The following is a 24089-nucleotide window of genomic DNA, read 5'->3' on the forward strand; positions in this document are numbered from 1 at the left end:
CGATATTCGTCTATAAAATATGTGATAGTACATGCATGTACATATAGATGAAAGATCACTGGAATCAACGCTAGCCGAGATACATCAATCTGTATGTTGTATCTAGTTACCGATTCCTGTCGAGATTTCATTTCTATATAATTAACTGATTAAATGTTTTTCGATTACGTTTCGTGTATTAAGAAAAGGATCATTATATACATCAAGTAGTGATTACCAGGTGCATGAGTCCTAATTATCGTATGGGCATTTTTAAATATAGGCCTACAATTTTATGTACACGGAGCGAATTAAACTAATCAAAGACTCGCATTTATATTAGTACAAACGTCAGTATTAGAGTGAACTAAGGGGATATAAATATTGTCAGACTAATGGAGTTTCATCATTAAAAAGACACAACATATATTATTTTGACCCTTGATACTACCTGGTGGACTATCATTTGCCGTCGGTACGTAATTCTTACGAGTGTGCATCCATTTTACGCTGAACGTGAATTATGTTTATTAGCATTCAGCCCATTTGTTTTCATAGAGGAAATTCGATTTGTGGAGCAAGTCTAAACGTTTATGCGCTAAATGAAATATGTGAGAAAAAATAAGTTCGTGATGCCTGCTAGGACTTTACCAGTCTTATTTAAACGGATATTTTCCCCATCTTCTCTTCTTTTAATGAAGGACTGATCCAGGTTTTCTTTAGCTGTTTAGGTATACTTTTCCACCAGATCTTCTTCACTTGATGAACTGTATAGAAATCATTAACGGACTGCTTTTATACTCCATTTTTTAATTAGTACTATTCAATCAAACCAAACTATTCTACATTTTGTACATGCATTCCTTTTCCTGTCCCGTGCATGCAATGAATTATGAGATAAAATGAATCACATTGGCCTACATATGTGGTTCATGCACGGGTGTTTGGCTCTATAGACATTTTTTTCTCTCTTTATATATTGACACAGTATTACATATACATTTGTACATGTATATGTCATATAGAGAGAAAAAAAGTCTATAGAGCCAAACACCTGTGGTTCATATACATGTATCTTTATATGTAGCATAAACATATATTATGTATATATGTTTTTGCATGTAGTAATTACAAAGTTCATAATAATGATCTTATGCTACAATGTGGATTGTACTCAGTTAGTAATTCATGATCATGATCACTTGTCATTGATATACATGTATCCGATAATGCCGATATCGTCGTTGACCCTACATGTTGTCTCAAACACTGGTCTAAGTTTCATGTACATGCTCGCGATCGGTCTGCGATGGAGTAGAACATGTAGGTTTTCCAGACTTCGTATGTATGTATGTATATCTATATAGCAGGTAACGACATGGCGTGTTTGTGTTTACTTTCATTTGTTTACGAGTTAGGCGCGTCATCCCGTGGGAGGCCTCATCAGGTAACACAAACGTACGTGTGTTCGGTTTCTATGTGCACAAACGTGTGTTCCGTTTCGATGTACATTTCAAAGCTAGATTAGACATTATAGGCATCTATAAATCTTTATTACAAAATACATAAGATCAGCAAATACCATTGTAATTATAATTTTGTTAATTGCTTGCTTTCCATTCAAGAACAAACACTTTTTGAATAGTTTTAGCCTAGTTTTATATAGAAACTACAGTACATGCAAATACATGCATGTACAATATGTATTTGTAGGTCCACGCGTGGAATGCGTGGGATCGTATACGTAACGTGCAGTCGATCGCGATCGAGCAATGCAACTTGACCGCTATAAATTGTTTGAAAATCGTTGTTTGAAGGAACGTGCACGTGGTGAAGAACGGACCCATGTGTGTGTTCGCTGACACGTATTTGGCGAGTCTTCAGTAGTGCGTTCGCCATGCACGATGTTGAAGTTTGTTAGGGAAATTCCACTTTTTTTGTGCCTGCGCATGCGTACTAGATTGTTTTGGCTCTGGGGCGGAACTACGGATTTCCCCCTCTCCGAAGAGGGGTTTTCTATTGTTTTTTAAAAACATGGAAATGTTGGGCATTTTTTATTAGCAGATATTTTCATAAGGATATATGCTCTACTATTCAGCAAAGTTTGGTACTTTATGACGATATTTTTTCACCCCAAAACATAATGGGGCTTTAATATTGTAAAATACCTGCCATTATACTTTTTTGTTTTGTAATGTATAGAGTTGTCATTGGTTGCAGATGCTCCCCTAAGATGTATAACTAAAGTATGGTTGTCGTTGGTTACAGATGCTCCCATAAGATGTATTGCTAAAATATGGTTGTCATTGGTTACAGATGCTCTCATAAGATGTATAACTAAAATATGGTTGTCGTTGGTTACAGATGCTCTCATAAGATGTATAACTAAAATATGGTTGTCGTTGGTTACAGATGCTCTCGTAAGATGTATTACTAATATATGGTTGTCATTGTTACAGATGCTCTCATAAGATGTATAACTAAAATATGGTTGTCGTTGGTTACAGATGTTCCCATAAGATGTATAACTTAAATATGGTTGTCGTTGGTTACAGATGCTCTCGTAAGATGTATTACTAATATATGGTTGTCATTGGTTACAGATGCTCTCATAAAATGTATCATAATTCATGGTTGTCATTAATTACAGATGCCCCCATTATGGTGCCCTACCAGCTGGCTGTGTTATGGAGACTAGCCCAAGTGACCCATGCTGTCGTCGCCCCAAGTGTAACCCTGACCTGATGGTACAACCTACTCTACCCTACATAGCACCTACTCTAGCTCCTGGTGTGACTGGCCCAGTGCCCACTCCAAAGCCAACACCCGTCATCAACCCCAACTTGTACACAAACCCACCTCCAATCATCACTGGTGTCGGCAAGCCTAAAGATCAATGTAAGTTATCAATTTTTGTTGTCAGAGTATTTAATGAATTGCATTATAGCATTTCAGTATACACTAGTTAAATCTTATTACACACTCCTCAAAACTATACAACACAAGCATAAAAAGTTCAACTGTTTAAAGTAGCTATGTCATTAATGTTACTTATTTTGTCTTTGGTTTTAGACAAGTGTATGTACAAGGGTATTGTATACAACACTGGGGATACATGGCAAGATGGATGTGATCTAGACTGTGAATGTATTGATGACCACACTGGTCGTTATAGATGTGTCCAGAGGTAAGTCACATCAACTGTCTGATACAGATCAATGCATTCTTGTATAATTCAGATAAAGCTAAAACAATTTCATGGAAATACAACGTTGTGACAAAACAGTCGATCATTATGTATTTTGAATTTGATTTACTTTGAAGTCTTGTGGGGAAAATAAATATCTAGTGCAAATAATGAATTTAATGATTTAGCATGATGAAATGATGCTGGGGCCTTGTGTTGTGTAGATGCCGTGCCTACAATGTAGTGTCACTACCACCCACCTGTAATCTGGTCGTTGACCCCAAGGACCAATGCTGTAAGGTGTTACAGTGTAGAGAACCTGCCACTCCTGCCCCAACACCTTTCTTACCCATTGGCACGCCTAGCATTGGCTCAGGACCAATCCAAAGTGGAACGCGACCACCTTACATTGCAACTACTTATCCTCCTAACAACCCTGGAACATACCCACCAAACTACACGCCAGGTCAGCCTTACTTCCCACCAGGTTACACTGGAACGTACCCACCAAACTACACTCCTGGAAAACCCTACTACCCACCTGGCAACACCCCTGGACAACCATACAACCCACCAGGATACACTCCAGGACAACCCTACTATCCACCGGGCTACACTGGAACATACCCACCAAACTACACCCCTCAACAACCGTACTATCCACCAGGAAATACCCCTAAACAGCCATACTATCCACCAGGCTACACTGGATCAACCTACCCACCAAATTACACAGGAACATATGCTCCCAAATTCACCCCTGGAACATACCCACCCAACTACACCCCAGGCCAGCCCTACCCAGGATACACTCCCGGACAACCCTACTACCCACCAGGGTATACTGGAACATACCCACCAAACTACACCCCTCAACAGCCATACTATCCACCAGGAAATACCCCTAAACAGCCATACTATCCACCAGGATACACTGGATCAACCTACCCACCAAATTACACAGGAACATATGCTCCCAAATTCACTCCTGGAACATACCCACCCAACTACACCCCATTCCAACCTTACTACCCACCAGGCTACACTCCAGGGCCAACATACCAACCGGACTTCACTCCAGCACCGACGCCAGCTCCTACACCTAAACCAAAGGGTAAATTGATTCAACTATTTCCTTGCACTCTAAATGAAATGGAATTTTTAATATGACTTCATCACCATCTAAACGTCACTGTTCTGGTTACATTTGTAAATCAGTTACATTATGTGTTGATGGTCACTGCTGATCCTATTCATGTGTCTGGGTTCCAGTCTGTGTGTACCAAGGAAACACCTACACTGAAGGACAACAGTGGTACGGTGACTCATGCTCCAACAGATGTTTCTGTGAGGATGGCTCCACTGGATACTACAGATGTGTGCAGAGGTAAGCAAATCGTAGGAACCATATTTACCTACTGTATTCGACCAAAAAAGTGTACCCTATAATTGCTCTCCCAATTTTTAAGCCCCAATTTCACTTACATTGACTTAAATACAGACTAAACCTATAAAAAACATGTAGGTTTCTCTGATTTATTTTATAAATTGATTAAAGGCTTACTCTGTGCAATAAGTTTGTGAAATATTAGTCCAAATTTGGTCATATTAAGCGACCCTTCAGTTTTTCAATTATTAACCACCCTAGGCGCTTATTAGGTTGAAGACAGTATTTTGAAAACTAAATTGTAAAAGTTATCAAAGCCTTCGAGAGTCTTGGTATTACTCTCTTGTTCTTACACCTCATACATGGTAATACACGTGAATTCATTTCTAACTTAACCTTTACTGTATATTGTTATTTAGGTGTGCCAGTTACCCCAACCTTCCATCAAGCTGTACTTTAGTTCCTGATCCCAAGGATCCACAGTGTTGTCAAATTCCCAAGTGTTACCCAGGTACAAATGGAAACCCGACACCTAACCCCAGCTCTGGACCCGTTCTCATCACTGGTTTCCCCGGCAAGGTCACTGGGTTCGGTCAGACAACTCGACCAACAGTCACACCACCTACGACTGTTAACCCATACAACCCATTCAACCCAACCCCAGTAGGACCTAACAATCCCAACAACACACCGCTACCATACTCTCCAATACCAGGTGTATCCACTGTGAAGCCTACGCCCCAGCCAAACCCAACAAGTCCATCACCAGTACCACGTGAGTAGGATAGGTTTCACCCCAGGGACATCCAAACAATGGGCATTGTAATGCTTTGTGTACGATATGTATTATACTTTTTAGGGCTATTTAAATAAATAAGTTCTAAATATTCTTGTAAGTTTGTATAACTGAATAATATGTGATTATTTGATACTGCTTTTACAGATGTGTGTATATACAAGGGCCAGACCTACCAGACTGGACAGAGATGGCAGGACGGCTGTCAATACACATGTGTATGTGAGGATGGCATGACTGGCAAATACGTCTGTACAGAGAGGTATGTCATGTTGGTTTGTAACTCTGCTGTTAGAAGTGAAATTACAAGTTCCAGCTTTAATGTCTGTGTTAAAGCTTGACACTCCCATCAACTGTCTTTGACATGAAAGTTCCCATCACTGTCAATAATCAATAGCGCATGCTGATGGAAGTCACTGTGACTGATATTATCTACAAATTTCAAGTTTCTAGACTTTTATCTTTTGTTATATTGTCAGAACTGCTGTAAGAATGTCGTGTAGTATAAAGTTTTGTAAATACAGAAGTGAAACTACCTGTATCAATGGATCATCTTAAAAGTTATGGAATATAATTCTGAATATCATAAACTTATATTTACCATATTTTCATCTTTTCAGGACATGATTTAGGAAGCTATGTGTTATACCTTCCTATGCTATATTTTACAGATCATTGTGTATTGTGTACTGAGTTGTAGAAACATGATGCTGATCAATCGACCCAAAGTTGTGTTAATGTTGCAGGTGCTCTGTGTTCCCACAACTGCCACGTGAGTGCCGACTACAGAGAGATCCTAAGGACTACTGTTGTATGACTCCAGTGTGTAACTATGAGCCTACCACTACCCCACCACCAACACTGTTCCCTCCCAACACCAACAACCCACCAGGCACTGGGCCCACAGCCTCCCCTAGACCTAACACACCACCACCAGGTAGCACACTTTTGAATCATCATATTTCTGAGTGTTATTTGTTTATCTATAACATATAGCCACATTTCTTCCAGCATTGTTTCATGTCTTTGCTAAAAGTAGCGGTATCTTTTGTTTGTTGTTTTACTTATAATATGTTATATTGACACAGTATTTCCTATATAATCTTTTGTCTGCTGTATAGTGGATCATATTGATGCTGTATTTCCTATATACTTGTGTCTTCTCCTTGCAGCATTCTGTCTGTACAATGGTGTTCCATACAAGCAAGGACAGACCTGGGATGATGGATGCAAACAGAAATGTAGATGTGATGAAGCTGACAAGAACATTTATACATGTTTCGACAGGTATAAACAAGTTTGGTAGCATTATATCCTTAATACAAACATTTGGATGCAATTAAAACTTGAATTGGAATCCTTGTCACCCTGGATATGATTACCACCGTTTCAACAAAATTTTATAGATTCTCACTATAAGAGGTGTCACATTTAGATTTATTTTTCATACACCTGCATACAATACATGTTTGGTACTATTTTGTAATTGAATGTAGCCTATATTTACCTGTATTTTGTTGTTGTATAGGTGTAAGAGTTTCCCTAACCTCCCACCAGGATGTACCATGGTAACTGATCCTAATGACGCCTGCTGCCAGCTCCCAGAATGCCATGACATCCCCACTGCTGCCCCCACCCCATACGTTCCTGGAGGAAGCCCAACCCCTGGCCCATCTCTGAATCCAACACAGTTCCCACCTACCCTGCCTGGAGGCCAACTTGCCCCAACAGACAGTCCTTTCTATCACCCATCTGCTTCACCTACCCCACAAGGAAACACCACTCCCAACCCGTACCCAGTACCGACCCTGCCTGGAGGTGTGATTGTCGGTGGAAAACCAACACCCAGCACAGGAAACAACCCCTACCCACAACCAAACCAGAACCCTAAATCAGGTAAAGAATCAGCTCCAATTTAAGTCATGATTAGGCTTGTAGCCTGTGGTAAATGACACAGGAAGCTGAGAATGCTATGTATAGTACTAGTAGTAATTCCATCTGATGTGCAAGTAAGTTCGGTGTGATTAAAATGTCTGGTGATGTTTAGCATTAATGATAACTTTTGTCACATTTTCATAGAACACAGATTTTAGATGGTGAAACAAAGCGTAGTAAAAGGCAGCATCATGTAGGTGATAAACCAGTAACTAACGCTACTTGTCATAGAAATGCTATTAGGCCACTTTGTATGTGATAAAAGTTTTATTATTTCATTAGTGGTTTAAATGGCCACATAAAGTTTTAAGATTCTTTCCTGCATATAAGTGACCAAGTGGCATCTGTTTCAGGCAAATGTGAGTACAAGGGTAGCATGTACAGCACTGGTGATAAATGGGACGATGGCTGCACATACAAATGTGAATGTATTGATGAGGTATCTGGACGATACTCATGTACAGAAAAGTAAGTTACCTTTGTTCTGGATCATATAGATCCTGATAAATCTGTAAAGAATGAGGGATTTACTTTATAACGTGTCATAGAGAGTATGAAGTAAAAAGTGAGCAAAAGATATGAATAGAGAATTTTAAATTTCAGTTTTTTAAAGTTTTTTAAGGGAGGATTAATTAGTTTCCTATGAAGATGTTATATGACGGGAAGTCGGTGTGTTATACCTTTTTATAGATTTTGTCGTGATTTAGTGACACCAACCTTTCAAAAACATATAATAAGAGATACCTGTCAGCGATGTTCTACTACAGCAGTGAAATTAGACATTGCTATGCACATTGGTTTTGTGTAAACTTCAAGCAGCGTATCATACAAACTCTTGCATCCGTCACAATATTCTAAGCGTCTGATCGACTTTTAGAACTTCAGGAATAAAAGAAAGTGACGAAACGGATAACTTTTAGTACGGGCCAAAGACATTTACAGCGTTATTTAGCACATTATAGTTAATTTATTTCACATCATCCTAGGTCCTAGGTGTACGTTACACTATCGCTTACTAACCCCTGTGACCATAGACCGCATTTGCTGCGGTTCTAAAAATATTTATGAAATTACCCAGTCTTGTGAAAGAGAAACAGAATAAAAACATGATGCAAAATCAGTCTGGGTGCCTGAGCTCTAGACCTGATGTACCCCATAAGACATTCAAGCATGACACAGGTAAGTCACTACGTGCACAAACAGACGACTACAATGTATTTTGAACAGCAAAACAAGTCTATCGTATCAATATCATAAGATAATAAACGAACTTCTATGTAACAAAGAACACACTTAACAAAGTTCAAAGTAATTTCACATTTACAGCGCTGTAAAGTTCTGATGAAGGAAAGTATTTATTACAATATATCAAGAACGTAAACCATCTCCTTGCAATAGTCCCAAGGATAATGAGCGATAGTGCTACATACGTACACCTGTTTCCGAGGATGATATCATATAGGCTTGTAGGTATATATCTGCAGGATTTTTTTTTACATTTTTGAGCCTTATAGATGCAAATTGTACTGGAAATTAAAGTTTTAGGAAGTAGTTAGCAAGCACTTAATATCTAACAGACATATTTCTAGTTTAACTGATGCATACTCTTTTAAATGATAATCAAAATGTTGTCATTCTAGATGCCCTCGATTTGCCCAATTACCCGTATATTGCTACATGATACAAGACCCTAATCAGCCTTGCTGTAAGGTTCCATACTGTCCAAAGACGAATGCTCCACAACCCAACACACAGCCACCGACTCCTCAACCCACTGGACCTAACGGTAAAACCTTGTACCCAGTACCAGTCACTACACCAGGAGGTTTGCCTACACCAGCACCCACACAGGCACCACGAGGTAGGATACTAGGGAAGAAAACAAACAGTTTATTGTTGGTGCTGAATATTTTCTTTTAGGTGAAAAAAGTTAAAGTTAGATGTGCAAAAGTTTTAATGTATACACCAGCTGATGTAAACATCTGTCTTCATGTCATGTTGCCTGAAGTGTTCTGGAAGTCTTTACTTCCGCTGAATCTGACGATGGTAACAAAGAAAAAACATAGAATATACAGATTATAGTGATGTGTTTAACACCGTCCTGGGATCAAACATGTAATATTTCGTTTCACTAGGGGTATGTTCAATAACCAACAAACATTATACCCAGGATTAACCTTTCTTTGGTGTTTTTACAGAGGGATGTGTTATGAATGGCAAGCTCTATACCCAGGGTCAGACCTTCTATGATGGTTGCCAACAGATCTGTGTATGTGAAGATGGCAAGACTGGTCATGTCTCATGTAGAGAGAGGTCAGTCTATTATTGATATTCAAAATCAAAGAGTCAAACACCTTCTGGTAGTAATCTGTAAGGGATCAAAAATAAATGTGGAATTGTTGAATATCCAAAGGTATCTGATACTAACTGGGCTGACTTCTTCATTGCCCCAAGTCTGATATCTACCTAACATAACTATCACTTTTCCACTGTTGTGTTAACAGATGCCCTCAATATGATACCAAGAACCTGAGTCCGTTGTGTATCTTAGTGCCAAGCCCCCAGGATCCTCTGTGCTGTAAGATACCTAAGTGTGAAGGACTAAACACACAGATGCCTCCTGTGATCATTGGCCAGAACACTCCATCACCTACACCATCTCCAAATCCTCTCGTCATCCTAACACCACCACCAGGCCAGACGTACACCAACAAACCTGTCACCGATCAACCTCCAGCACGTCAGTACAATCTTAACATTGGTCTTATGTAAACCAAATCATTTTCGCTGTTACCTAATTCTACATTTTTCTATCAAACTACTTATTAACTTTTGCGACCTAGACACTTATGATTCTACTTCACTTGTGTTTGAAACAATTTCATGGCAATTTCCTATCTCTGCAAAATAAGCTTAAGTTAATTACTCAGAAAAATATGTTGGTAATAGTATCTGTCAATTAGAAAGGGATATATATCTCCACTTATGTAAAACCTGTGCAAATCATTTTACATAAGTACTAATAAAATCAAGCCTCATTTTCAAACATCGACACAAACATGTTGACACTTGGAGTTATCCCTGTATCTGAGTCAAGTTTACTTGAAAATGACTTCTGCTGTCTTGATGAAGCTGACTCTTTAAGTTGTGTGTTACAGAGGTTTGTGTGTACAAGGGCAGACAGTATTCTCAGGGACAGAGATGGCAGGATGGATGTGAATACACCTGTGAATGTGTCGATTCTAGCATTGGCCGCTACAAGTGTGTCCAAAGGTCTGTTGTCTTTGTCATTGATATTACAAATCAAATTACCTTATCATTAAGGGACAAGTATATGTCATTTGCCATTAGAAAATAAGTGATATAAATATCAGTATAATCTGAATGTAAACATTTCGGAACACAAGTGAACTTTATACCGAGTCTGAATTTTAAAGTTAAATTGTAAATTGACTTTTCATTCTTAGCATCACTACAGAGTTAATAAAGAGGATGAAACATAATTTCTCTTAAATATGATGATATCTGATTGTCCCTGTGTTGTTATGTGATTTTTCTATATTCCTGAAAAGATGTACTAATTTGATGAACGTGCCACTGAACTGTCAACTGAAGTACAACCCTCAGGATCCCTGCTGTCCCACACCTGACTGTGGGTCTGTGCCCACACCAGCACCTGGCTCTACCTTCCCACCAGGATTCAGCCCAACACCTAATCCTGGCCCACAAGTTGGTAAGTAATCCATGCCTACCGTAAACCCTATAAATACTAACCCAACAAGCATGTAACCATGCCACACAAAACTTTGCTCTCTGTAACCATGCCACACAATACACTGCTCTCTGTAACCATGCCACACAAAACTTTGCTCTCTGTAACCATGCCACACAATACACTGCTTTCTGTAACAATGCCACACAAAACATTGCTCTCTGTAACCATGCCACACAATACACTGCTCTCTGTAACCATGCCACACAAAACACTGCTCTCTGTAACCATGCCACACAAAACATTGCTCTCTGTAACCATGCCACACAAAACATTGCTCTCTGTAACCATGCCACACAAAACACTGCTCTCTGTAACCATGCCACACAAAACACTGCTCTCTCAGCATCACAGCTAATTGGGCAAGTAATGTAGCTTGTGTGTGAATATGGATAAGCTTTACTTTGTAAAAAAAATTATTTATACATAAATTCTGACTGTAGTACACATTTCACATATCAATAACCAATCGACAATGTCTCACAAATAAATAAAAACATTGATAATTTGAACTTCACAATGTAGTGCCCAATGTCCGTGATATCTAGTTTGTGCTGTACATATGTTTGTTTGATTATAGAATACTGTATCTACAATGGTGTACCATGCCATTTGTTTGATTATAGAATACTGTATCTACAATGGTGTACCATGCCATTTGTTTAATTATAGAATACTGTATCTACAATGGTGTACCATGCCATTTGTTTAATTATAGAATACTGTATCTACAATGGTGTACCATATCGTCAGGGCCAGAGTTGGGATGTGGGCTGTGAGAAACGCTGCATCTGTGAGGATGCTACCAATGGTATTGTCAACTGTGATGAGAGGTAGGTATTGTCCACTTACCTAGGCAAAACTTCAATATAGATTTTAAATTCAATTATATCAGCAAATTATGTTTCAGCTACTAAGTGTGAATTAACACTTCAATGTTAATTGGTTAAGTAAACTGAGTAGTTTTTGGATATCAATGTACATGTGTATGCAAGTGAATTTTCCTTTGCAGATGTCCAACTTACCCAGCTCTCCAAGATGGCTGCCGATTGTTGACAGACCCCAATGACCAGTGTTGTCAGGCTCCACTGTGTATCAACCCTAACCCAACCAACCCTTACCAGGTGGTGACAGGTCCCAAGGGAACCTTCACTGGAGGCACTCCCATCAACAACCCAAACCAGCCTGGTAACCCCATCAGCTCTCAGCGTAGTAAGTATACAATAAACCCAGTAACCCCATCAACACTCAGCATAGTAAGTATACAATAAACCCAGTAACCCCATCAACTCTCAGCGTAGTAAGTATACAATAAACCCAGTAACCCCATCAACACTCAGCGTAGTAAGTGTACAATAAACCCAGTAACCCCATCAACACTCAGCGTAGTAAGTGTACAATAAACCCAGTAACCCCATCAACACTCAGCATAGTAAGTATACAATAAACCCAGTAACCCCATCAACACTCAGCGTAGTAAGTGTACAATAAACCCAGTAACCCCATCAACACTCAGCGTAGTAAGTGTACAATAAACCCAGTAACCCCATCAACACTCAGCGTAGTAAGTGTACAATAAACCCAGTAACCCCATCAACACTCAGCATAGTAAGTATACAATAAACCCAGTAACCCCATCAACACTCAGCGTAGTAAGTGTACAATAAACCCAGTAACCCCATCAACACTCAGCGTAGTAAGTATACAATAAACCCAGTAACCCCATCAACACTCAGCGTAGTAAGTGTACAATAAACCCAGTAACCCCATCAACACTCAGCATAGTAAGTATACAATAAACCCAGTAACCCCATCAACACTCAGCGTAGTAAGTGTACAATAAACCCAGTAACCCCATCAACACTCAGCGTAGTAAGTGTACAATAAACCCAGTAACCCCATCAACACTCAGCATAGTAAGTATACAATAAACCCAGTAATCCCATCAACACTCAGCATAGTAAGTGTACAATAAACCTAGTAACCCCATCAACACTCAGCATAGTAAGTGTACAATAAACCCAGTAACCCCATCAACACTCAGTGTTATATGATGAATCATATTTAGATATTGCCTATTTTTGATTTAATTTGTAAAAAAAAAACACCTGAGTGCATTCTTTTGTATGTAGATATTTCCATGGATACCTTTCAATGTTGTAATGGAAGTTTTTCTGTTATTACAGATACATGTGTGTACCATGGTAAAAGCTACAACCAGGGAGATAAGTGGGATGATGGCTGTCTGTATCAATGTGAGTGTCTCGACTCCTCCACAGGCAGATACAAGTGTACTGAGAGGTATGTATACTTTTATACCAGAAAAGGGGCATAACTGTGATTAATGAACCGGGTCGAATGAGGGATATCAAAGTGTCAAACTTTAGTAAGCATCATCCATTGTATGATGATTTGTGATATCATTTGTGAGAAATAATTCCAGTAAGTTGGTGAGCTGTTATTTAATTTGATAGTCACAGGGATTATTGTTTCTTTATCTATAGTAGTTAAAAGTACATCAAAATTGGATCAAACCTATATTAATTATTCCTGGTTTCTCGAAACAAACTGAAGTCCAAAACTTTCTTAAGTAATAGATTTTCAAATAAGTTAGATAAGGAGAAAAACTTAAGTTTGCACTTTTGTTTCGAGAAATCAGGGCCTTGTTTCTATTTCCTCACTTTTGATAACAGATGACTTGGGTTTTTTTCAGATGTCAGAGAAATCCTCAAGTGCCATCATACTGTACACTGGTACAGGATCCTAAGGACCAATGTTGCCAGGTACCATACTGCCCACTCCAGCAGACACAGACTCCACTCCCACATGGAAGCACAGTTCCAGGCACCAACACTAACCCTACCCCTGGTACCACATACAACCCACAACCTATCCCAGGCCAGCCAGGATCTTTCACATCCACCAGTAAGTAATTCAGTATAACTTGGTCTAAACTAAATGTCATCAGGACCAGCATATAGTTAAGAAAGAAAATACCATAGAAATTAAGCTGCAGTAGACAGAGATCCAGATTAGACAAGGGCCGGTGTTGACTGGTTACACTGTTGAATATTTCAAACTCTTTTACTGGAACTAAGGAATCTTATTTGGTTACCTAGGGAAATATGATGTCAAGGTTACATAAGTTATGGGTAAATTATAGAGTAAAAGAACAATGGGTATATCATTGATTTCAAGGCACCAATTATATTTGAAAAAACAATTACTTCTCTACGGATATTTACATAATTAGTTTAAAAGGTTTAAGCTGAGAGTTGTTGATGTGATGCTTAGACTGTACATTGATACTATGTTTAAACCGTATTCTTCTGTGTGTTACCAGACATGTGTGTGTACAATGGCCAGGTGTACCGCCAGGGCCAACAATGGTATGACGGCTGTGATCTCATCTGTCGCTGTGAGAATGCTACCGTAGGCTTCTACAGATGTCAACAGAGGTACGACTCATCAAATTAAGCATTGCACCTATTTTTTATGATCATTTTATTGATAAAAATATATAAATTTCTTTTGTTTAACCTGTAATTAATCTGTCACTTTTTCAGATGTAGCAAGTACAACGACCTTCCCTCTGGCTGTACACTGACAGCTGATCCTAAGGATCCACAATGTTGTCAGGTACCACAATGTCCCCTACCTCAGCAGCCCCAGGGTGTCAGCCCCACCCCCGGACTGGTATACCAACCAACCCCTGTCTATGGTGGAATCACAGGATTTGGACAGCAGACAACTCCTCAGCCAACTCCACAACCAACCATGATTGGACCTGGTGGAATCCCGGTGCCTGTTACTCTACCACCAGGCCAGACCCCTATTCCCACTCCAGCCCCAACACCAGGTAACATAATTACTCTACCCCCAGGTTAAGCCCCAATACCAGGTAACAAAATTACCCTACACTCAGGTCTCTGGGTAATTTTACTCAATTGCCCTACCCCTAAAGCCATAGCCTAAATCAGACAAATATCAACAATGGGTATGATATCTGTTTTATGTCTAAATTAATTTTTCAAAACATCTAGATTAATTTTTTCAAAAACAATACTGGAAAACATGTGTTCGGTACAGTGTACTGTTAGTCATGTGATGTAATGCAAGTATAAATGGTTTTACTTCAGGTTGTTTGTACAAGGGAAGACTGTACTCCAAGGGACAGATGTGGGACGATGGATGTCAGTACCACTGTGAATGTCTCGACGACATGACAGGACGCTACAAGTGTACTCAGAGGTAAAACCATGAAACACTGTACTACAGAATGTCAGTTTACCAGTATTCTGGTACAGCTATGTATACTTGGAGAAAGTTTTCTACAAGTTGTTTCTTCAATATGCAAGATTTATAAAGAAAGCAAAACCTTTAAAAAATTTCTTGAATAAAGATATTGGATAAAATGTAGATCAGTTCATTGAACAGAATTCAAATCTCATTTCTTATACTATTTTGTGAATCACTTTCAATTACAGATTTAGTTTAAATACAAATAGAGAAAATATATATATATATAATATATTGTTGTTTGTTCAGGTGTAACGAGTACCCGAATCTGCCCCAGTACTGTACTCTGGTTAAGGATCCACGAAACCCATGCTGTGCTGTACCATACTGTGACCAGACCAAGCCCAACCAACCCATCCAAACTGTCCCTCCACAGTACCAACCATTTACAAACCCAACTACACCTAACCCCTTCGTCGTCCAACCCCAGACCAATCCACCTATTGGAGGAAGCCGACCCCCACAGACTGCCACCATCGGTATGTACATACTGGTACTTGACAAAATTTATATTTAACTTAATACCATCAGATTTTTTTAGATGACATCAGACATAAAAAAAAAAGACAGAAAGCAGTGACACTCATCTTTATCGTATTGATATAGCATATCTCATCAAATATTATATCCAAGTAATTACATTTGTGATAACTTAAAAAACCAGCGTTAAAAAAAACTGATTGCCCTTTGATTATTTTAGGATTCTGTGTGTACAATGGAGTATACTACAAGCAAGGCCAGTCCTGGAATGATGGTTGTAAGCGTACCTGTACATGTGACGACAGCTCCCAGGGACTCTACAGCTGTAAACAGAGGTAGGTAAACACTATACCATCTCTAGCTACTTAGGTCACATTACAGTAAAGGTACTCTGGCAAACATTGAAATTCAAAATATGGAAAACTGGGATCTGGTACTCCTGACCATTAAACATCCATCAGTTTAGTGTTTGCCACTATAAAAAAACAATGATAGCTTTTCTCTTACTATGTAATCAACACATATCTTATAGGATAGCTGATTTGCTTCTGACACATTTAGGTGCTAGTGCCGGTATAATTCATTGAGGCTGTGCTATAGATAAATAAAGAGTTTTTGCTATCACAAAGAGACAACACACAACAGTCTCACAAAACATGCAGACATTACATTATTGTGTATAACTTGAACAAAAAAACAAGGTTGTACACTAAAAAACAAGGTCATTCGTATACATATTATGGTATTTCTAGATATTTAATTGCAACACGATAGACTTACAGGGTTTTGATACAAATTACCTCGGGAAATAGTTAGAAATTGGTGTTGAGCTATTGCAATGCAGAAGCCATCATTCCTCTTTTTAGAATAACTTCATATATTGATGTATCTGTAGGTGTCCAACCTTTGACTCTCTACCTAACACTTGTCGCCTGATCTCGGATCCTAATGATGCCTGCTGTGTGGTACCAGACTGTAACACCTTCCCGACACATGCACCACGCCCCACATCTCCTGGTGGCGTGCCCCTCCCAGGCTCCCCCTCACCTCTGCCTATTGTTGTTCCCACACCTGTTCAGCAGTCATTTACAGGTGGCAGACCAACCAATGGCAACCTCAACCCACAATATGGCACCAACACTGGAGCAAACAGTAAGTAACATCCTCCATTACATCTCCTACCACAAGAGTGAAACTTTCGTCATGTAATTTCAAGATTTGTCAAAACCAAGGGTAATGAATTATTAGTATATTGAGAGAAAACTGCAGTTTTGCTTTTGATACTGAGGTGTAATAATAAGTGTCGTGAAACTCAAATAAACAAGTGTAATAATAAGTACAATTTGTTTTATATACACCAGCGTATTGCTTAACACAAAATGCTGGACATTTGTTATTACAGAGGCTTGTGTATACAAGGGCCAGCTTTACCACCAGGGACAGAGCTGGAATGATGGCTGTGATTACACATGTACATGTTATGACGAGGAGAGAGGCCAATACAGATGTAGCAACAGGTGTGTAGTACTACAAATACAGCATCCGATAGGTGTACAGCAACATGTTCATAAGATCGCCATACACATACCGTATTTTCCGGACAATAAACCGCACCTGTGTATAAGCCGCAGAGGTCTTTTTTACGATTTTTTCAGGTTTTGTACACGTATAAGACGCACCGTTATATAAGCCGCACCCAAAAGCCTATGTACCCACGTAACCATCTGTGTATACGATCGATCTCCATTGAAGTACGGGTAATGCTTATCGATCGTTTAGAATCACGAAAACTGTCTGTAAACTTATACTGTAAATATATAACAACAAAAAAACTCACTTTGATGTAAATATCTTTAGCAAAATGGACTTGGTCATGTTTCTGTTCCTTGTATTTTCTGCCATTACGTAAGCCTACTTTGTGTAAACAAACATGGCGGCCGTACAATTTCACGCTTACTCTCTCTCATATTTCTGCATGCCGGTTAAAATAGTTTTTAGGTCATCTGACCCGAAGGGTCAGGATGACCTATAGTCGTCATGTTTCGTCCGTCGTCGTCCGCCGTCCGCTGTGCGCCGTCCGCCGTCCGCCGTGCGCCGTCCGCCGTGCGTTAACTTTTCACATTTTGAACTTCTTCTCAAGTTCTACCAGTGCGATTTGGCTGAAACTGGCATGAAAAGATCCTGACATGGTCCTGACAAAGTGTTGTTATTTTTTGGGTCGATCCGAAATCCAAGATGGCCGCCACAGCCGCCATCTTGAAAACACATTTTGAACTTCTTCTCATGTTCTACAGGTGCGATTTGTCTGAAACTTGCATCAAATGATCCTGACATGGTACCGACAAAGTGTTGTTAGTTTTCGGGTCAATCCGAAATCCAAGATGGCCGCCACAGCCGCCATCTTGAAAACACATTTTGAACTTCTTCTCAATGTCTACCAGCGCGATTTGGCTGAAACTTGCATCAAATGATCCTGACATGGTCCCGACAAAGTGTTGTTATTTTTCGGGTCGATCCGAAATCCAAGATGGCCGCCAAAGCCGCCATCTTGAAAACACATTTTGAACTTCTCCTCAAGTTCTACAGGTGGGATTTGACTGAAACTTGCATGAAATGATCCTGACATGGTCCTGATAAAGTGTTGTTATTTTTCGGATCAATCCGAAATCCGCCACAGCCGCCATCTTGAAAACACATTTTGAACTTCTTCTCAAGTTCTACCAGTGCGATTTGGCTGAAACTTGCATGAAATGATCCTGATATGGTCCTGATAAAGTGTTGTTATTTTTCGGGTCGATCCGAAATCCAAGATGGCCGCCACAGCCGCCATCTTGAAAACACATTTTGAACTTCTCCTCAAGTTCTACAGGTGGGATGTGACTGAAACTTGCATGAAATGATCCTGACATGGTCCTGATAAAGTGTTGTTATTTTTCGGATCAATCCAAAATCCAAGATGGCCGCCACAGCCGCCATCTTGAAAACACATTTTGAACTTCTTCTCAAGTTCTACTGGTGCGATTTGGCTGAAACTTGCATCAAATGATCCTGACATGGTCCCGACATAGTGTTGTTATTTTTCGGGTCGATCCGAAATCCAAGATGGCCGCCACAGCCACCATCTTGAAAACACATTTTGAACCTCTTCTCAAGTTCTACCGGTGCGATTTGACTGAAACTTACATGAAATGATCCTGACATGGTCCTGATAAAGTGTTGTTATTTTTCGGATCGATCCGAAATCCAAGATGGCCGCCACAGCCGCCATCTTGAAAACACATTTTGAACTTCTTCTCAAATTCTACCGGTGCGATTTGGCTGAAACTTGCATGAAATGATCCTGACATGGTCCCGACAAAGTATTGTTACATCTCTGGTTGATCACAAATCGAAGATGGCTACCATGACACTATATCTAATTAATTTCTTATATGTTAAGGCCCTTGGGCCTCTTGTTTGAAATAAAATTTGTTGAAAGAAATTGAAAATGATCCTGATGTGGTCCTGACAAAGTGACAACATATATAATTAATTTTACTATTGCAAAGGTAGTCAGATGACCGTTAAGGCCCTTTGGGCCTCTTGTTTCAGTATGCATATGATTTTTAGGTCATCTGACCCGAAGGGTCAGGATGACCTATAGTCATCATGTTTCGTCCGTCGTCGTCCGCCGTCCGCCGTCCGCCGTCCGCCGTGCGCCGTGCGCCGTCCGCCGTGCGTTAACTTTTCACATTTTGAACTTCTTCTCAAGTTCTACCAGTGGGATTTGGCTGAAACTTGCATGAAATGTTCCTGACACGGTCCCGACAAAGTGTTGTTATTTTTCGGGTCGATCCGAAATCCAAGATGGCCGCCACAGCCGCCATCTTGAAAACACATTTTGAACTTCTTCTCAAGTTCTACCAGTGGGATTTGGCTGAAACTTGCATGAAATGATCCTGACACGGTCCCGACAAAGTGTTGTTATTTTTCGGGTCGATCCGAAATCCAACATGGCCGCCACAGCCGCCATCTTGAAAACACATTTTGAACTTCTTCTCAAGTTCTACCAGTGGGATTTGGCTGAAACTTGCATGAAATGATCCTGACATGGTCCCGACAAAGTGTTGTTATTTTTCGGGTCGATCCGAAATCCAAGATGGCCGCCACAGCCGCCATCTTGAAAACACATTTTGAACTTCTTCTCAAGTTCTACCAGTGGGATTTGGCTGAAACTTGCATGAAATGATCCTGACACGGTCCCGACAAAGTGTTGTTATTTTCGGACAAAGTGTTGTTATTTTTCGGGTCGATCCGAAATCCAAGATGGCCGCCACAGCCGCCATCTTGAAAACACATTTTGAACTTCTTCTCAAGTTCTACCTTTGGGATTTGGCTGAAACTTGCATGAAATGATCCTGACATGGTCCTGACAAAGTGTTGTTATTTTTCGGGTCAATCCGAAATCCAAGATGGCCGCCACAGCCGCCATCTTGAAAACACATTTTGAACTTCTTCTCAAGTTCTACCAGTGGGATTTGGCTGAAACTTGCATGAAATGATCCTGACACGGTCCCGGCAAAGTGTTGTTATTTTTCGGGTCGATCTGAAATCCAACATGGCCGCCACAACCGCCATCTTGAAAACACATTTTGAACTTCTTCTCAAGTTCTACCAGTGGGATTTGGCTGAAACTTGCATGAAATGATCCTTACATGGTCCCGACAAAGTGTTGTTATTTTTCGGGTCGATCTGAAATCCAAGATGGCGGCCACAGCCACCATCTTGAAAACACATTTTGAACTTCTTCTCAAGTTCTACCGGTGCGATTTGACTGAAACTTGCATGAAATGATCCTGACATGGTCCCGACAAAGTGTTGGTATTTTTCGGGTCGATCCGAAATCCAAGATGGCCGCCACAGCCGCCATCTTGAAAACACATTTTGAACTTCTTCTCAAGTTCTACCTTTGGGATTTGGCTGAAACTTGCATGAAATGATCCTGACATGGTCCCGACAAAGTGTTGTTATTTTTCGGGTCAATCCGAAATCCAAGATGGCCGCCACAGCCGCCATCTTGAAAACACATTTTGAACTTCATCTCAAGTTCTACCTTTGGGATTTGGCTGAAACTTGCATGAAATTATCCTGACACGGTCCCGAAAAAGTGTTGTTATTTTTCGGGTCGATCCTAAATCCAAGATGGCCGCCACAGCCGCCATCTTGAAAACACATTTTGAACTTCTTCTCAAGTTCTACCGGTGGGATTTGGCTGAAACTTACATGAAATGATCCTGACATGGTCCCGACAAAGTATTGTTACATCTCTGGTTGATCCCAAATCGAAGATGACTACCATGACACTATATCTAAGTAATTTCCTATATGTTAAGGCCCTTGGGCCTCTTGTTTGAAATAAAATTTGTTGTAAGAAATTGAAAATTATCCTGACATGATCCTGACAAAGTGACACTATATATAATTAATTTTACTATTGTCAAGGTAGTCAGATGACCGTTAAGGCCCTTTGGGCCTCTTGTATTTTATCTCTATTTTGATATATTTCGCGTATTTATTATATTGATGTGTAAAGGATTTACTGTATTATCAAGGCTTGCATCATTAGCCTAAAACTGACTTTGATTAGAGTGTTCTCTGTCAACTTGCCATCCCATGATGCAATTCACCGAAGCCTTATTTTTGTAAACTTTCGGATATTACTTTCGCTACAGAGATCGATTAAATGATTTTAATATGACTGCGATGTTTAACACTCGATATAATGTTCTAAATTACATGTGATTTACGTGTATAAACTTTATTGCTGATTATTTCATTAAAATCACGGCGACAGGATTCCGGGAAATTCCCCTGTTGACCGACATGTGTAACACGTACGTGTGCAAGTTTGAGTTCATGCTTACTCTCTCTCATATTTCAGTTCGCCAATAAAATACTTTCTTCAGTAACGTTATGCATAGGAATGGATTACATTTCTTTTTTGATATATTTTGTGTATTAAATATATCTTGGTCTAAAGAGTTACTGTATCAATCGACTTCGTTTAGAGTGTTCTTCCACTGTTTGTTAACTAGGTATCCCATGATGCAATTCACCGAAGACTTAATTTTGTAAACTTCCGGATTAAGACCTCGTGGTGTTTGCTGCTGCAGAGATCGATAAAATGATGTTTTATAGACTGTTCGATGGTTATAACATCGATAGAATGTTCTAAATAACATGTAAAACACGCGAATAAACTTGATTACTGATTATTTCATTGAAATCACAGCGACAGGATTCCGAGAAATACACATGTTGACCGAGTGTTACACGTGTGCAAGTTAGCCGTCATTCATGATCAGAAGATCATTTTCTTGCTGTTTGCGGACATTTCTTGCACGCACATAATATTTAAATAATATATTTAACTTATTGTTATCCCCCGCCCAACGAAATTGGCGGGGGATATACAAATGGGTTCCATCCGTCCGTCCGTACAAATGGTTTCCGGAGCATAACTCTAAAACCAGTAGAGATATTTCCACGAAACTTCATACACACATTGGTCTTATGGTCTAGTAGTGCCTTTTTCTATTTTTAGGTTTTCAGTTTTTGCATTTTTTCCGTAACCATGGAAACATTGCTGAAAATATTATATTTTTGTACCAGGTTCGTTTCCGGAGCATAACTCTAAAACCAGCAGAGATATTTCCATGAAACTTCATAGACACATTGGTCTTATGGTCTAGTAGTGCCTTTTGCTATTTTAAGGTTTTCACTTTTTGCACTTTTTTCTGTAACGATGGAAACATTGCTGAAAATGGCAGATTTTTGTGTAAGAATCGTTTCCGGAGCACAACTCTAAAACCAGCAGAGATATTTCCATGAAACTTCATAGACACGTTGTTCTTATGGTCTAGTAGTGCCTTTTGCTATTTTTAGGTTTTCATTTTTTGCACTTTTTCCGTAACCATGGAAACATTGCTGAAAATATCATATTTTTGTACCAGGTTCGTTTCCGCAGCATAACTGGAAAACCGGTTGAGATATATGCACGGAACTCCATAGGCACATTAGTCTTATGGTCTAGTAGTGCCTTTTGCTATTTTAAGGTTTTCACTTTTTGTACTTTTTTCTGTTACCATAGAAACATTGCTGAAAATATCATATTTTTGTAGCAGGTTCATTTCCGGAGCATAACTCTAAAACCAGCAGAGATATTTCCACTTCATAGACACATTCATTTTATGGTCTAGTAGTACCTTTTGCTATTTTTAGGTTTTCATTTTTTGCACTTTTTCCTTGGTTTTTTTTTTTTTTTCATACACAAAAGTCTCCACAATCAAACTTACTTCAGCTTTGATATCTCCATTGGCGGGGGATCTGAATGACTATGTCCTTGTTTGATATTTGATGATTTTTGACGTTTTAGTTATTATTTTCTTGGTAACAATCCTGCAGCAAATCGATAGCGAAATCAGTCTGCCATTGTGTTGTGACTGTAAACAACCACGCTTCAGTAGGCCGATTTTCCGTGAATTAAACAATTTTACGATTGAACATGTATCTGGTACGTTACTATTTTTTTATCTTTATTATATTTTCATTACATATTATATCGTTTAAACACTTTTACAGTGTTTTTTTCGGTGTGTAACTTTACTAAACCGCCATTGTGTTGTGAACTCGTTTCTGTCGGTGGATTTCCTTGAATTAAACATTTTTACGAATGAACATGCATTTGATACGTAATTATTTTCATCTTTAATATATTTTCATTGCATATTTGATCTTTTAAGAGAGAAATGTTTCTGTGACACGTGATTTGTTTGATGCATAACTTTACAAAACTGGCGAGTAAAACTTACGATTTTCACATGTAAATCACAACGTAATAATGCAAAAACATAGTCAGATTTTGGTTTTCGTCCATGGATAAGCCGCACTGGTGTATTAGCCGCACTCCCGATTTTCAGGGAAAAAAGTCGCGGCTTATACTCCGGAAAATATGGTATGTGGTTTCAGGTACATATGGTGTATGATTGAAACAATTTGTTTGTACTTCAGAGAGTTTGAATATATATGACTGAAAATTAATCTGGTAGCACTGGTCATAAGATATCATTTAATAAAGTATCAGAGAATGTTGACGAACTATAACCTGCTATTTAAGTAGACACAGATACATATCTTGTTGTACTGTCACTATAGAACAATTCAATTCTGTTCCTTATACAAGATAGATTACTTATGTTTTAGGGGGTTAATAAAT

General features: G+C 39.3%; 1 protein-coding gene across 2 annotated transcripts in view; it reads left to right on the forward strand.

Annotated features, from left to right (window-relative positions):
• Positions 1–24089, forward strand: part of LOC138316084 (uncharacterized) — a 71141-nt gene that overhangs the window by 31643 nt on the left and 15409 nt on the right. For both annotated transcript variants that reach the window (XM_069257575.1, XM_069257576.1), the window contains exons 34-59: positions 2630–2877; positions 3052–3166; positions 3391–4280; positions 4439–4553; positions 4973–5328; positions 5497–5611; positions 6096–6286; positions 6522–6636; positions 6878–7245; positions 7638–7752; positions 8925–9145; positions 9483–9597; positions 9789–10024; positions 10443–10557; positions 10857–11017; positions 11775–11889; positions 12069–12268; positions 13243–13357; positions 13770–13981; positions 14400–14514; positions 14623–14915; positions 15196–15307; positions 15605–15834; positions 16056–16170; positions 16731–16987; positions 17238–17352. In XM_069257575.1, the coding sequence (XP_069113676.1) occupies positions 2630–2877; positions 3052–3166; positions 3391–4280; positions 4439–4553; positions 4973–5328; positions 5497–5611; positions 6096–6286; positions 6522–6636; positions 6878–7245; positions 7638–7752; positions 8925–9145; positions 9483–9597; positions 9789–10024; positions 10443–10557; positions 10857–11017; positions 11775–11889; positions 12069–12268; positions 13243–13357; positions 13770–13981; positions 14400–14514; positions 14623–14915; positions 15196–15307; positions 15605–15834; positions 16056–16170; positions 16731–16987; positions 17238–17352 (5355 nt within the window). The remainder of the gene's footprint in view (positions 1–2629; positions 2878–3051; positions 3167–3390; positions 4281–4438; positions 4554–4972; positions 5329–5496; positions 5612–6095; positions 6287–6521; positions 6637–6877; positions 7246–7637; positions 7753–8924; positions 9146–9482; positions 9598–9788; positions 10025–10442; positions 10558–10856; positions 11018–11774; positions 11890–12068; positions 12269–13242; positions 13358–13769; positions 13982–14399; positions 14515–14622; positions 14916–15195; positions 15308–15604; positions 15835–16055; positions 16171–16730; positions 16988–17237; positions 17353–24089) is intronic.

This window comes from Argopecten irradians, chromosome 2, assembly GCF_041381155.1.
Source record: "Argopecten irradians isolate NY chromosome 2, Ai_NY, whole genome shotgun sequence".
NCBI lineage: Eukaryota > Metazoa > Mollusca > Bivalvia > Pectinida > Pectinidae > Argopecten > Argopecten irradians.